At 50.0% G+C, this 15,510-nt stretch overlaps 1 protein-coding gene across 1 annotated transcript in view; it reads right to left on the reverse strand.

Moving 5' to 3' along the window:
- Positions 1-2,585: 2,585 nt before the first annotated feature.
- The window catches only part of LOC128350529 (WD repeat-containing protein 87-like), a 39,505-nt gene continuing 26,580 nt past the window's right edge, over positions 2,586-15,510 (reverse strand). Inside the window, exons 4-7 of the mRNA XM_053308944.1 lie at positions 11,750-11,961; positions 9,868-10,319; positions 5,655-7,306; positions 2,586-5,132 (exon numbers count right to left, since the gene is read on the reverse strand). Of these exons, the coding sequence (XP_053164919.1) occupies positions 2,586-5,132; positions 5,655-7,306; positions 9,868-10,319; positions 11,750-11,961 (4,863 nt within the window). The remainder of the gene's footprint in view (positions 5,133-5,654; positions 7,307-9,867; positions 10,320-11,749; positions 11,962-15,510) is intronic.

The following is a 15,510-nucleotide window of genomic DNA, read 5'->3' on the forward strand; positions in this document are numbered from 1 at the left end:
TTGATTTCACAGAATGTTTGAAGAAGTGGTTAATGGTACTACGGGGCATCCCTAATGCAGCTTTGAGAGTGGAGGCAGGTTGATAAATGTTGAGGTCATTCACACAATCAAAAACTGTGTTCTAACTGGGTTTGGGAACTGTGTGTGCTCCCAATTTTCAGTTGTGTGGAAGCAAGGTAAAAGGGAAACCTGGGCTGAAGGGCAAGGTAGGAGGAAAAGCTACCCAGATTCTCTTCGTACCTTGCTTCCATACAATCACTTCTACCAGGTTTTCCTCTTACCTTGCTTCAACACAACTGAAAATTGGGAGCACACACAGCCCCCAAACCCGGGTGCTTGGTGTGTGCATACATGCTAGACTGATGAGGGGAAAAAGTAAGAGAGGAGCCGACCCCCAAAAATTAAAGGGATAGGAAAGTCCATCTCAGAGGCGGGTCTAGTGGCAGTCTGACAATGGCCTTTCTCAACATCTAATCCCTATGGATGTAGATATCTGGTGGAACTCCACCTTCCTCTTGTTCCAGCACCTGCTGGAGCAGGAGGTAGCCCTTTTTTGATGACCTGGAAAGGAACATGTCCTTTGGGGGTGTGCAAGCTATCCAATGCAGAGGGGAAACTCATGTCCAAGATGGTGTTGGAACTCAAGCCCTTCCTGTTTGCCATGAAGAGATGGTGTGTCGACACTGCTCCTCTGAGTTAGGCCCTGCCCGCGCCTCTCCTTCTGGAGAACCTAATGGGTGAACTCCAGACCTTGCTGTCCATGCCAGAGGGGCATGCTCAGGCTGGAAGATTGAGGACGGGGGTTGTCGACAGGCTGGTAGATGAGTTGGGTGACAGAGAGGAGTATGTCCTGTCTTGTCTCTGCAACCTGATCATCCAGGGCAATGTCGTTTGCGTGGATGACTTACCCAGGTGGAGGGACTTCCTGGTCATTAGAATTAGGGAGGAGGTTGTCATGAGGACTGGCAAAGATCAGGAGGGTGGTGATGGTGTGCCTCCCGAGCATGCGCGACCCACACCCAGCAGCAGCAGTGCGGGCGGCCCTTCAGCTCCCATCCCTTATTCTTCCCACTCTAGTGGCGCGGCATCCCAGTAGTGGCACCAATGCAACAGGCAGTTCCTTCCATTAAATCAGCCCAGTGGTTTAAGCGGGTGTGCCTTGGTGCCTTTCCTAGTTTGAAGGAGGATGGGCTTAATAGGCCCACCAGTGCTGCGCAATGCATTGCCAAGTACTTGGGGGAGCCTGTGGAGGAAGACCGGGAGATGGACAACACATAGTTCTGGGCATCCCACCACCAAGTCTGGCTGGACTTGGTGGTGGTTGATGCATGCCTACTCTCCTGCCCACCAAGCAGCATCCAGAGCGAGCTGTTGTTTTCACATGCTGGCAATGTGCTAACACCCGTTCAGTCCTGGTTGGACCCTGGCTTGGTCCAGAAGTTGGTCTTTCTCAAGGGCAACCTCCCCCTGCTGGGGAAATTGAGCTGGGTGAGTGACTGGCCCACAGTAGACCCCTGGTGCCAGTCACCTGCCCGGTAACAGCTTCCACTTATTCCTACCCTCCCCCTTTCTTCTTCAGCCATGCCATATCCCAGTGTGCCTGCCAGTGCTGTGACATGACAAATGCACACACACATACACACACTGGCATAATCTGATGCTGAACAAGCCCCTGGTTCCACCTGACCACAGCACTCGGGCAGCCGTGGGCATACATACAAACACTAGGTGGTTGTGCCAGTGCAGCACTGTGTATATTTGTAAATATGTTGATTTGTAAATATGTAAATTTGTTAGGGTTAGGGTGAAATGAAAAAAAAATCTTTTAAAAAATCATTAAAAATCACAGTAGTGTCCAATTCCTTTGGGGTTCAGGTAGTAGTTGGCACCTACCACGCACTCTGGTTTTGTGCCTCTAAGTTCTCTTCATAGGGAATAATGAGCCAGTTTGTGTCCCCATTATACCCTATGTAGAACCTTTTAGAACCATTTCAAATTGGGTTCAAATCCAAACCGAACCGGGGGGTGATGGTGGTTTGAACAAAACCCAAACCCAGCCTACCCATCCTAGTTCAAAGCTGGTTCAGATTTGAACCAAACAGGCCAAGCCAGTTTTGCGCACCTCCCTATGAGCAATAGCTAGTATTCACCTCCTCCTGCAGCTCCTTCTACATGAATATGTCTAATCCCAATTTAATGCTGTCTAAGTAAGCAACCCCGATGAGTGTCTGGGCACCAGATCCTGGCCAACTCTGCCCACTGCTGATGTCAATGGAGTAAATTGCCTTGAAATGGCTCACCACCACCCATTTGCATTGTTTACCCTTAGGAAGGAACTAAAAACAAAACAGCATTTCAGGTTGCATCAACCTCAGCTTTATTCCACAAGCTTTACAGTGAACATTTGTTATCCTTGAAACACATAGCAGCCTGTGTATCAGTGTGGCTCACTGAGGGCAAAATGTGTCATGAAAGTATTAGAAAGGGATTCTTATGAAATAAAAACATGAAATAAATAAATATGTGGTGTGTGTGTGTGTGTGTGTTTATACACACACACACACACACACACACACACATAAAGGTTATTTGGCATGACCACGTGGATCTACATACAAGCACAGCTTCGACCGTTTTCTTTTGGATAAGGTCTTCCACTTGAGCAACATAGTACCAAAACGGGCAATGCCCTGAGGTTTGAAGGAGTGCACATTATTCTGGTAGCTGAGTGGGATGATGCTGTGCAAGGTGGGGGGCCTGGGGAGAACAGAGGTAGAGTGTTGGACCAGTTCATAGAGGACTCGCTGACCCAAATTGGCCTCTGCCTCACTCAGATTCACAACTTTGCCTCTGATGCATTTGCGCTGGCGGTGATCGCCCATCAACAGCTGCTGTGTCATGCCCCTGATGACTGGGTTGCTCAAACCATAGAGGTCTAGCAACCTGGAGGAGTTTTCCTGCCAAGCTGCTGATTCAGTACCCTCTTCCTCCCCCTTCAGGGATACAAGTGTCTGGTAGAACTTTGTAAACTTATCCCAGTCAATTTCCTTATCATTGAGACGGAAAATGTGTTGCCGGGTACCCTTCTTGAGTTCACGTCGATGTTTTTGCTTTGATGGTTCTGTAGGGATGTACAAATAGTTATCTGGAAGCTTCTGCCTCTTCAATCTTGGGATGTGGTCAAGATGTGGTTCCTCCACAATGGCCTTCCAGGCACCCTCACGCTGCAAGCCAATGGACCACATGAGCTTGGCCTGTGGACCCACCCTTTTCAGTGACTTCTCCTCTTCTCTCTCTTTCTCTGTCTCCTTTTCTCTGTCTTTGCCCCTCTTTCTCATGCCTAACATTATGGGTTGTGATCTGAGCTGGAGGCGCTTCTCCTTGTGCCGCTGTTCTAATCTTTCCTTTTCAGCCCTTTCCTGTTTAGCATGCCACTTTTCAGTGGTGATCCTGACCATCTTGTCCAGCCAGGCCCTCTTACTCATTAATGTGCTGTCACCCTCCTTCCATTCCTTCTCAGCTTTCTTCCACCAAGACTTCTCCTTGACGTCTCTTGTCAGCTGCTCTTTCATAGTCTGAGCCCTCAACACAGACAGAGCAGTCTTCAGCAGCGTCCTAATGTTGACCTCAAACTTCTTAACGTTAGTGTACCAGGGCTGGTGGGCCTCCATTGCTTCCTTTAGCTTCATCAAAACAAAAGTGGATTCTTTGGATAAGTGTTCCTGCTTCTCCCTACCTTCCTTCAAAATTTCCTCTGTTTTTTGTAGCAAAGCATCAGCCAGTTCCTTGGCATCAGCTGTGGGAGGGAACTGAAGCAGTGAAGCCACTTGGAAAAGGTGCTGATATGTCTTAGAGTCAATGACCTCGAGCTTCTCTGGCTTAGTCAGGGTGTCCAGAAGCAACTGAGCACGACCTGGAAAATCAAGTTCTCTATCTTGAGCATGTTCCTCCTCCCACATGGCAACTAATGCCTCTCTTTCATCCTTAGATAATGTCCTAATGCCTATGTCCTCCTGCAGATCAGCACCCCACAGGTCAGTTTTCTGCAGGCCAGCCTTTTGCAGGTCTGTTTCCTGTAGGCCAGCATCCCACAGGTCAGCTTCCTGCAGGCCAGCCTTCTGAAGATCGGTTTTCCACAGACCAGCCTCCTGCTGGTCAGGTTTCCATAGGCCAGCTTCCCGCAGGCCAGTTCCTTGCAATTCACTTTCCTGCAGGCCAGCTTCCCACAGGTCAGGTTCTTGTAGGCCAGTCTTTCGCAGGTCAGCTACATGCAGGCCAGTCTCTCGCTGATCAGGTTCAGCTTCCTGCAGGTCAGCCTCTTCTCTCTCAAAGGTTAGTCTCTCCCTTGTTTGTCTTTCTTCCTCCAAGTCCACCTCCCTTAATTTTGACACAGCCAGCTCCTCTGCTTTTGCCTCAACTACCTGCTTTATTTTTTCTTCAACTAGCTCCCATAATCTTGCCTCGGCCAGTTCTGTCGCACTTGCTTCAGCCAGTTCCATTTCTCTTTCTTCAGCCAGCTCCATCGCTCTTGCAGTAAGTTCCAAAACTCTTGCCTCATCCACTTTAGTTTCTCTTTCCTTGACCAGTTCCATAGCTCTGGCCCTGGCCATTTCCATTGCTCGTACCTCAGCCTGCTCCTTTATCCTTGCTGCAGCCAATATTTCCCCTTTCCCCTCGGACAGCACCATCAATTTGGCTTCAGCTAGCACCTTCTCCCTCTCACCAGCTAGTGTTATATTTTGTACTGCAGCCAGGTCCCTCTCCCATGCCTCAGCCAGTGCTATCCCTTTTGCCTCTTCCAGTAACTCTTCCCTCATTTCATCCAGTGCCCTGCTCTTCAATTCAGTCAGAGCCATCTCTCGTGCTTCAGCCAGAGCTATCTCTCGTGCTTCAGCCAGAGCCTTCTCCAGTGCTTCAGCCAGTGTCATCTCTTGTGCATGAGCCAGTGCCTTCTCCCTCACACCAGCCAGAGCTCTACTTGTCACCTCAGCTACCACCCTCTCTGATGCCTCTACCAGTGCCCTTTTCTTTGCCCTGGCCACTACCTCCTCTATCACCTTGGCCAGTGTCTCCTCTTTCTCCTCAGTCATCTCTTCTTTCATGCCCGCCAGCTCCCCTGTTTTCATTTCGGCCTGCACTCTTATCCTCATGGCCACCTCCTTTGTTTTCCTCTCAACTGCCTTGCACTCCCATTTCCTGGCTTCCTCTCCCTCTTTCCCCATGGCCGCCTCCTGTTCTTTCCCCACGGCCGCCTCCTCTCCTTTCCCCATGGCCGCCTCCTCTCCTTTCCCCACGGCCGCCTCCTGTCCTTTCCCCACGGCCGCCTCCTCTTCTTTCCCCACGGCCGCCTCCTCTCCTTTCCCCACGGCCGCCTCCTCTTCTTTCCCCACGGCCGCCTCCTCTCCTTTCCCCACGGCCGCCTCCTCTCCTTTCCCCACGGCCGCCTCCTCTCCTTTCCCCACGGCCGCCTCCTCTTCTTTCCCCACGGCCGCCTCCTGTCCTTTCCCCACGGCCGCCTCCTCTTCTTTCCCCACGGCCGCCTCCTCTTCTTTCCCCACGGCCGCCTCCTCTTCTTTCCCCACGGCCGCCTCCTCTCCTTTCCCCACGGCCGCCTCCTCTCCTTTCCCCACGGCCGCCTCCTCTCCTTTCCCCACGGCCGCCTCCTCTCCTTTCCCCACGGCCGCCTCCTGTCCTTTCCCCACGGCCGCCTCCTCTCGTTTCCCCACGGCCGCCTCCTGTCCTTTCCCCACGGCCGCCTCCTCTTCTTTCCCCACGGCCGCCTCCTGTCCTTTCCCCACGGCCGCCTCCTGTCCTTTCCCCACGGCCGCCTCCTCTCCTTTCCCCACGGCCGCCTCCTCTCCTTTCCCCACGGCCGCCTCCTCTCCTTTCCCCACGGCCGCCTCCTCTCCTTTCCCCACGGCCGCCTCCTCTCCTTTCCCCACGGCCGCCTCCTGTCCTTTCTCCATGGCCGCCTCCTCTTCTTTTCCCATGGCCGCCTCCTGTCCTTTCCCCATGGCCGCCTCCGGTCCTTTCCCCTTGGCCGCCTCCGGTCCTTTTCCCTTGGCCGCCTCCGGTCCTTTTCCCTTGGCCGCCTCCAGTCCTTTTCCCTTGGCCACCTCCAGTCCTTTCCCCTTGACTGCCTCCTGTTCTTTTCCCTTGGCTACTTCTCGTCCTTTTGCCTTGGCTGTCTCCAGTTCTTTCCCCTTAGCCAGTTCCTTGCTTTGAAGCACCTCTTCCTCTTCCTCTTTAGCTATTTCTTCCCCTCTGCCAGCCCCTTTCTTTTTTGTTTTTATCATGGCCTTCCTCCACCTCTTTTGGGAGGCTGCTATTTTCTGCTTGCTGACTTCTACTCCTGACTCTGGCTGCTTCTTCCTCATTGCAGTTTTCTCTTCCTCTGTCTCTTCCACTTCCCAAGCCCGGTCCTCCAGGCTGCCAGGTCCTTCAGGTTTCTCAATGACATTCTTTGAGATAGGTTGTCCTTCCTCCTTCAGAAACACCTTTGTCTTACTGCTTACTTCAGACAACAACTCCCTAACAAAGGGCTTCAGCAACTCTTTCTGCCTCTCTAATTCAGGGGTAGTTTGCTCCTGAGAAGTGAGGATGGGCTCGCATAGGACTAATAAGGATGCCAAGGACATGGTATGGCCACTCAGGGCCCTCCGGGCTGAGGTGACTAAGTCTTCAATCACAGTGCTCATGTCAGGCGAGGGGGCAATGCGAAGCATAAGCAGCTTCAGGAGGTCTCTGCGCCAAGTGGACGTATCAGTGCTGTACTGCTCTTTAGGGTCAATGAGGCTACCTCTGGAAGTCACAGGTGGCAACAGAGGAGATGTAAGTTTGCTAGGTTTAGGCTGCTTGGTGTCCACTGTCACTCCTTCCTGCTCTTTCCTGGCATGCTGATCCCTCTTCTTGTCAAGCTGGTGCTTTGGCATTTCACGATAGACCTGTGTGCGACTGTCTTTCTGCTGCAAGATGATGGGCTGGCCTAATTTGGGCAGCTTCTGGAATGTCTGGACCCTCTGGGCCTTCTGGGGAAGGGACTCAGAGGCCTTGAGCCAGAGCTGCTTTCCTCTAGTCCTAGGGAATGTCTTGGCAGGCTGCTCTGCATGCGACATGGCAGCACTGCTGCTGCTGCTGCTGCTGCTGCTAGTGCTTGTGCTGCTGCTGCTGCTGCTGCTGCTACTGCTGCTGCTGCTCTTTGCTAGCAATTCATCACTCCCCTTTGCAGCTATCACAACCTTTTCAGGTGCCAATTGCATCTTAGGAAGCCTCTCTGGAGGGAGCCGCTTGGCAACATCAAAGGCATCTGGCAGGGTCAAGAGGAAGAGGTAAGAATAACAGGAGAAGCTATGACAATGATAGATCACATGCTTTGCTTGGAGAACAAGCAAAGCATGTTCTCCAAGCAAAGAGGAGAGCTGGTCTTGTGGCAGCAAGCCTGACTTGTACCCTTAGCTAAGCAGGGTCCACTCTTGGTTGCATATAAATGGAAGACTAGAAGTGTGAACCCTGTAAGACCTTTAGGGGATGGAACTGCTCTGGAAGAGCATCTAGGTTTCAAGATACCTCCCTGGCTTCTCCAAGATAGGGCTGAGAGATATTCCTGCCTGCAACCTTGGAGAAGCTGCTGCCAGTCTGTGAAGACAATACTGCATTAGATAGACCAATGGTCTGACTCAGGATATGGCAGCTTCCTATGTCCCTATGTTCCTAACAGTCCTGGATCCATGATCTGAGACAGCTTCATATTTGGAAAGGGAGCCTCTCCAAACTTTCTACATCCAACTAACCACTAAGGTAGAGTTCTCCATTGTAAAGGCCAGGAGCCATCAACCCTAAATGCCGCTCCCTGAGTAAATGGTTTATTGGGCCTGGCTGAAACTTGAGCCAAAACTGAATACTCTGCACACATGTGGAGACTGCACTTTGCCCAGTGCCTGGGGAGTTTCTTTAAAGGAATTGGAACCCTCTTAAAAGGCATGCACAGAATGCTGGGAAGTGTGATCCTTTCCACTGCTTTCCTCCTAGAGCTCTTGATAAAGGACTCTGTCTCTCTTAAAGAGCCCACCCAGCATTGAGAAAAGTGCAGTAGTGTGTGGAAGTCAGCATAGTGGGAAATGGCTATCACAATGAAGGTGTTTTTAATGACCCCCACTTGTAAAAGAGTGAAGATCACTGCTCTAAGGCAAAGATGCAGTTATGGTTTGGGATCAAGAAGAGAGACACTGAACACCCTGAATTTGGTGAAAGCAGAGATCATTGAAACAGTATTCCAGTCACATTTCTCACCCTTGTCAAAGACACAATGAGGCTCTACACACGATCCATATGTAGAGCCTTACCAGGCTCTCCCAGCAGACTAGCACCCAGCCATCCCTGGGCAGCTGGATCGGCTGCCCACATGATTACTGGCTCCGTCACAGAGCTGTTAGGGGTGATAGGGATCAGGGGCTGCCCAGCCCTCAGAAGTCCCAGAATGCCCCATGCAAGTGCTGGACCCCTGAGGCTGGGAGGCCTGTTGGAGCCTCCCAGATGGGGGTCGCCTTGTGAGTCACCATGGCATGGATCCACACTGTGGTGACTCACAATCGCCAAAATAGGGCTAGCAGAGTGCTCACTCTACTAACCTCTTTTAAGGGGGGCAATAAGTGGGCTAACTGCCAGGAGGTGTACAGCTCCTGGTGGTTCTCATGACCACTTGAAAGCGGGCTGGGCTTCCTTAGCCTGCTTTCGAGCAGTCGTATGAATTACCTCAATGAGTATTTTGCTTTTTGGATGGGGGGGGGCATGGCCACTGCTCTCTGCCTTTTGAGAACTGAACCACCACCAACACTGATGAATTCCTAGGCTTCCAAAGAATATTAGCTGAGGAAGTGAGGTGGTTTGCATTGGCAAATTCCCATTAATGCCACCATAGAACAGCAGTCCTACCTCACCCTGTCCCAGTCAAGCTTGGGCCATACACTGCAGAGTTGTTAAAGTAATGGTTAAACCAAACCTTCTTGGCAGTCAGATTCATTCTGTAATGTGGAATGGAAACCAAATAGGGGATTGCTGAGAAATCTGGATTTGCAATGGTGTGACTCAGTTATCATTTGTCTGGGTTCTGTGATGGAGGAACTGCTCCAAAATGGAATCCCTTGAACCTCTGGGGTTCCTTCTTCCCCTCAATGTGATTCTGCTGTAGCCTTACTCCTATGGAAGTGAAAGGCAATACTCGACCCATCCCACACCTGGCCATAGGCTGTGAGGCCCCTAGTTGGTAATGGATTCAGAGAGCTGAGGTCTGCATTGTAGTGACACAAGGAATCTGCACGAATGCAAATGTTGGGTCCAACCTGATCTAATCAGAAACTACAGATGTTGGTTTAGGGTTCTTTGAGCATTTTGGAATGTCAGGATTGGAGTCAGGTATATAACTGGGATAAACTGTGAAACCTGGAATACAAGTAACCTAACACCAGATAATTGCAGGGGAAGTGATCTAACACCAGAGAGTTACGGGTTACCAGAGAGACATCAAAATTGGCCACTTTATTAAACAGTAAGTTTATTAACAGCTCTAAAATGTTTTTAAATGGAGAAATACGTGTATGGGCATGCTAGCAGACAGACAGGTGGGCAGACAGAGGGCAGAAGATGGGTGTTTATCCCCAGCTGCAGTCACAAACAGACAGTCTCTTGCTGCCAAAGGTCCATTTTTTCTGAAGGAGATTGAACAAATCTGAACCAAACTGGGAACTTCTCTGACCTCCTCTGAAATGGCCCATGTCAGGCCCTTTCCGATGTTCCCGATCCAACATTGCACAGTCCTAAGTGATACCACCTCAAGTTTGTAAGAAGAGTTTGAAACAGAGTTGTACTTACTTGAGCTCTGAGGAGGTTTCCGCACATGCTTGACAGCAGGTCCCAGCCACCGGGCCTGTGACCCCATACTCTGTTTGTTTTTTTCAGTCAAACTGTCCATTCTTTCCTGTTTGGTTTTTTCAGTCAAACTTCCCCTTCTTTCCTGTTTGGTTTTTTCAGCCAAACTGCCCCTTCTTTCCTGTTTGGTTTTTTCAGCCAAACTGCCCCTTCTTTCCTGTTTGGTTTTTTCAGCCAAACTATCACGTTTTCCCTGAGGCATGAACCTGCGCCGGGAATGGGGCGGGCGTATGAGTCGGGTTTGTGTTGGGAGATGCTCGTTCATCAGGAACAGATTAGCATTCAGCTGGTCTTCAACACGATTCATCAGCCATAATGCCCCTTCTTCAGCTTCATGCTGCTTCTCATGCACCCTGAGAGAGAATTTGTCTTCTGGACCATGGATTACACTTGTCCTGGAAGAAGAAAGGAAAAGTCATGAAACTGGGGCAGAATGTGGGTGGGATCCAAACCTCTCATTTAGTGTGACAAAACTAATCTCTCTTTGCCACACAAAAACAAAATAAGAGTCCTCATCTTTTTTTGGAGCATCCCACCCTCCATCCCACTGAAGTAGTTTTAGCTGCTTCAACCGAGTGATCATTGCATTAAAGATTGATCAATTGACATACACAGGTATTCTTAACATTGTTAATGGGGAACATAACACAAACTAACCAGAGCAGAAGCTTCATGCTCCACGTGGCACCTGGAATTTTCACAATGTTTGAATAAATGTGTTTGAATATATGCATGAACACAAACATACCATAAAGTCCCCCAGTATCCCCTGTAGTCTAGTAGGGGTGTGCATAAAACTGGCTGGCCCAGTTCAATTCAAGTCTGAACTGGACCCAAACTGTACTGGGCCAGTTTAGTTTTGCCCCCATCAACCACCCTACCACCAGTTCAGGTTGGTTCTTGTGTATGTGTGTGTGTGTGTGGGGGGGGGGGTGTTTCATGAATATTTATTTATTTATTTATTTATTTATTTATTTATTTAACTTAACCCCTCCGGGAGGCTTCTCCAAGGCCACTGGGCAGAGGCCCCAGAGGTTTCCCCTCCCCCCAACCAGCCTCCATTATGTGTTAAGTCACCCAGTTCAGGCAGTCTACGGCCCTTTCCAGGCCTCGCCCCCATTGCAGTGGCCATTTTGGAGGCTGCTGCACCTGTTCAATGGGCCTCTGCGTAGCCGGGTCATGACCCTGGCCATGCATGACCCCGTGCATGCGCAATGGGTCTCTGCATGACCCAGGCCATGCAGAGGCCCTTTGTGCATGCATGGCAGCCTCCAAAATGTCCACTGCAACAAGGGTTAGGCCCGGAAAGGGCCGGAGACTGCTCAAACTGGGCAATTTAACACATAACGAAGACTGGTAGGGGGGAGGGGGAACCTTCGGAAATCCCCTTGCAGCCTCAGAGAAACCCCCCTGGAGGAGGTGAGTAAAAAAAAATTATTATTTTTTGCACTGAACCCCCAAGCAGGTCGGGGTGGGGTGGGGTTTGGCTTGACGTTGAATCAAACTGGGGGTGTTCGGCTTGACATTGAGCCTTTGAACTGAACTGGTTTGGTATTGAACCAGGTCAATATCAAACTGGTTTTCACATCCCTATAGTTTAGGTCTGGACCCAACATGGAATGGTGCTCAGATAATTCTGTCTCCTGATTTGAGAAGGAGCAACTGGGAAGTTGGTCCTCCAGATAGAACATTTGGCTGATGGTGGGACAAAGTAATAAGGCCCTTCAGGGAGCTTCATCCTAGGAGGGGAGGCCCTTAAAATGCTGACTGGTCCCCAAAAGAGACACAACTTCTGGCCTAGACCCAATCCAAGAAAAGATCTTACAAGTCGTCCTCGCTTCCTTCTGTCAGCCGCTGCACCTCCTTCTTCAGGACAAACTTGTCGGTGATGCCAGCAACAGAGTCTAGCAGGGATCGAGCCAGGTTACGCACTTTATTGTTCTCATCCAGTAGGGCTTGGGCCAGCGACACCACTTCTGTATCAGTCAACAGGTTCATCTTTCCAAGTGTCTCCCAAGCTGCTAATCTCATCCTCGCCTAGGGGGAAGAAGCAAAGTCCAAAAATTCTTTCATAGGTAAAGCTGATGGCTAGAGATCAGACTTGGACCTCAGTTCAAGGTCATCCTCTGCCATGAACTCTTTGTGCCCAACTCTCTCTTGGCCTCATTTGCCCCTTTGTAAGATGGTAATAACAGTAGCCCACCTCACACAGTGGATGTGAGGACCAAGAAAATGGCCTATACAGCACTTTGCAATTAAAAAGGTGTTGGATGATAGAGTTGCTGAAGGGATGGGAGAGCATTCTGGGGCTAGAATGTTTGCTGTGGACTGGAAATTCCAATACAGTTTCACTGTAGCCTGCCACCCATCGCATAGCCCAATGCAGACCTGCTGTTTCACATTGGCATGCCTCTTCCCCACCCCCATTGAATTGGGTATTCTTAGCATTTATTTTGTCATTATGTGCTCTAGTTAGTGATATGTAACTGTAAATTGCCAGTAGATGTGTGTGAGAGAGAATGTGAATCTAGGGCTCCTAGCTGTCAGGCTCCAGACCCCTCAGTAGGGGTGTGCAAACTAGGGATGTGCAAAAAATTTCGGGCACAGATCGATCTGTGCCCGAAATGAGCAATTTTGGGTGATTCGGGGCTGAACCGAATCACCACCGATGTCTGCTGATATTTTTCGGGGCCGAGCTGAATCACCCGAATTTTGGGGCTGAAAAATTCGGGTGATTTGGCTCATGGTTGATTTGGGGGGATTTTTTGAAGTTTTAGTGACTTTGGGGCAGTTCAGGGGCATAGCATGGGATCTGGGCAAAAAGAGTGGGGTGGGGTGGTAGTGCCTAATGGGTGCAGGCTACCACCCTAATTTCAGGGGGATTGGGCAAAGGGGTGATTTTGGGGAAATTTCTGAATTTTTCATGTCTTTGGGGCAGTTTGGGGCATATTGGGGCACAAAGTGGGGCCTGGGGCAGAAGATTGGGGTGGGGTGGTAGTGCCTAATAGGTGGAGGCTACAACCCCAATTTAAGGGTGATTGGACAAAGGGCTGATTTTTTGAGAATTTTTGAAGTTTTTGTGTCTTTGGGGCAGTTTGGGAGCAGAAAGTGGATCTGCCCCAAAAGGGTGGGGTGGAGTGGTAGTGCCTAATGGGTGGCAGCTAACAACCCAATTTCAGGGGGATTGGGCAGAGGGCTGATTTTTTGGGAATTTTTGAAGTTTTGGTGTCTTTGGGGCAGATTGGGGGCAGAAAGTGGATCTGCCCCAAAAGAGTGGGGTGGGCTGGTAGATAGTGCCTAATGGCTGGAGGCTACCACCCGTCCCCAATTTCAGAGTGATTGGCCAGAGGGCTGGATTTTGTTGATTTTCTGAGGTTTTTCTTCATAAAGTGCTTTGTGGTAGATTGATTCATTCATCATATTCATAGTAAATGCGAGTGTGAAAAAGTGAAAGTGGGGTCATGAGAGTTCTTTAACTGAAAAAAATCTCATTTGCTATCATTGAATGAGAATTCACACCTCAGAAAATAAGGGAATAACATCCCTTCAGAAAAACTTCTGGCTCCAGACCCCTCAGTAGGGGTGTGCAAACTTGCTCAGCTCGTCGGATTTGAAGTCAAACCAGACCGGCCTTGGCCAGTCTGAGTTCAAACCAAACTCTGCTGCCGCTGGCAGCCGCATCAGTGGCTGCAAGGGACAGGGCTCCCCACCTCCGCTGGCCTCTGCCATAGTAAACAGGGCTGGGTCAGGCCACTGAGCATGCTTAGAGCATTTTAGTGACTTCCATGCCTGTGCAAAAATCCAAATGGGGTGCGAACTGGCCCTGCCTACTCTGGGGGAGGCCAGGGGTGGTGATGGGGACTGCCACCATGCCCACTGCACACCCACACACCCACTGTGGCTAGTGATAGCAGCACTTTAAGGTTATTATTCCATCCCATCTACATTTAGGGAAGTCCACTGCCTGCCCCCTTGCCATTTCCTGGTAAAGGGGAATCCTCACCGTATTCCCATTTACCAATAGAGTTCTGAGCCCTTTCTAATTGACTTGGTTCAAACTCAAATCAGGTCCAGTTCAACAGTGCATGGAAATGGACCAGGCCTGCCTGGATCCGGTGTGGATTCAAGCTGAATTGGCTTTATCAGTTTTGTGCACATCCCTACCCCTTATTGCCTGCACTACCAGTGCTCTGGTTCTCCTAGGAGAGCTGATCTTGTGGTAGCAACCATGACTTGTCCCCTTAGCTAAGCAGGGTCCACCCTGGTTGCAGATGAATGGGAGGCTATAAGTGTGAGCACTGTAAGATATTCCCCTTAAGGGATCAAGCTGCTCTGGGGAGAGCAGAAGGTTCTAGCTTCCTTCCCTGGCTTCTCCAAGAAAGGGCTGAGAGAGATTCCTGCCTTCAACTTTGGAGAAGCCGCTACCAAGCTGTGTAAACAATATTGAGCTAGATGGACCAATGGTCTGATTCAGTATATGGCAGCTTCTATGTTCCTATGTACAAGCCTGGAAAGCTCTATGGATCGATAGTGCCATCTAGGCTGTAGTACCACTCTGTCAAAGCACTGAGTCACCTGGCTCCAAGGGCCAATGCTAGCCTACCAGCAAATATGAAGCCCTGGCCTCAGAGCTTGCTTTTCTGCATTACATCTTGTCTCTGCTGTAAGGAAACCACCAATGCCTGCCTGCCTGCCTGCCTGCCTGACAGTTGCCTTAGATCTTGACTCCTGCTTGGTTCTGACTGCATACATAGGCACCTGCTTCTGGCCCTTCTGAATATTGATTGCTGTTTGGAAACAAAACAGTGCCACCTGCCTATTTTTCCCTCCATGTACCTGCACATTTCCTTGGTCTTTAAGGGCCATCAAGATGAGGATGATGGAGTGCCTGGCACCAGCAAAGATACCCCAAATTGTCCTCCTCCTGCACTGTCTTATGAAACATCTGAGCCTTACTGCAGGAGTTTTCAAATTTGGGTTGCCAGATGCTGTTGGACTACAACTCCCATCATCCGCAGCCATTGTGGCTGGGAATGATGGGTTTTGTAGCCCAACAACATCTAGCAACCCAAGTGTGAAAACCCCATGATAAATGCTTACTGTATCACTACAGGAAAATCTATTATGTTATATTCCCAGATCCAGAGTAAGAAACTAACTTCCACATCATTCGGCATGGGAGCTCCTATGGCCAGGCAATGTGCCCAGCCCCTGGATTGCAAGGATAACCCTGCCTGCCTGCGATATCATGAGACCCCCTTCACCTACTGAGCAGTGCCCTTCTTCTCATCCTCCCTCTCTGCTGCTCCATGTGTCAGCTGAGGTTTTAAAAACAGAAGACAGAAGAAAAAGAGACTATAGAAGACACCTTGTGACTATCGGTGTGCACAAACTGATTTTTTGTTTCAATTTGTACCCAAATTGAATCACACTCGATTTGTTTTGAGTCTGAATCTGCCCCCCTCCCGAATCACCCCAGATTTGATTTGTACCCGAATTTTCTGAATCTGAATAGATTCAGATTTTTTAAAGGGTACCAGGGCCAAAGAGTGGGGTAGGTGGTAGTGCCCAATGGGTGGAAGCTAC

This window comes from Hemicordylus capensis, chromosome 3, assembly GCF_027244095.1.
Source record: "Hemicordylus capensis ecotype Gifberg chromosome 3, rHemCap1.1.pri, whole genome shotgun sequence".
Classification (NCBI taxonomy): Eukaryota; Metazoa; Chordata; class Lepidosauria; order Squamata; family Cordylidae; genus Hemicordylus; species Hemicordylus capensis.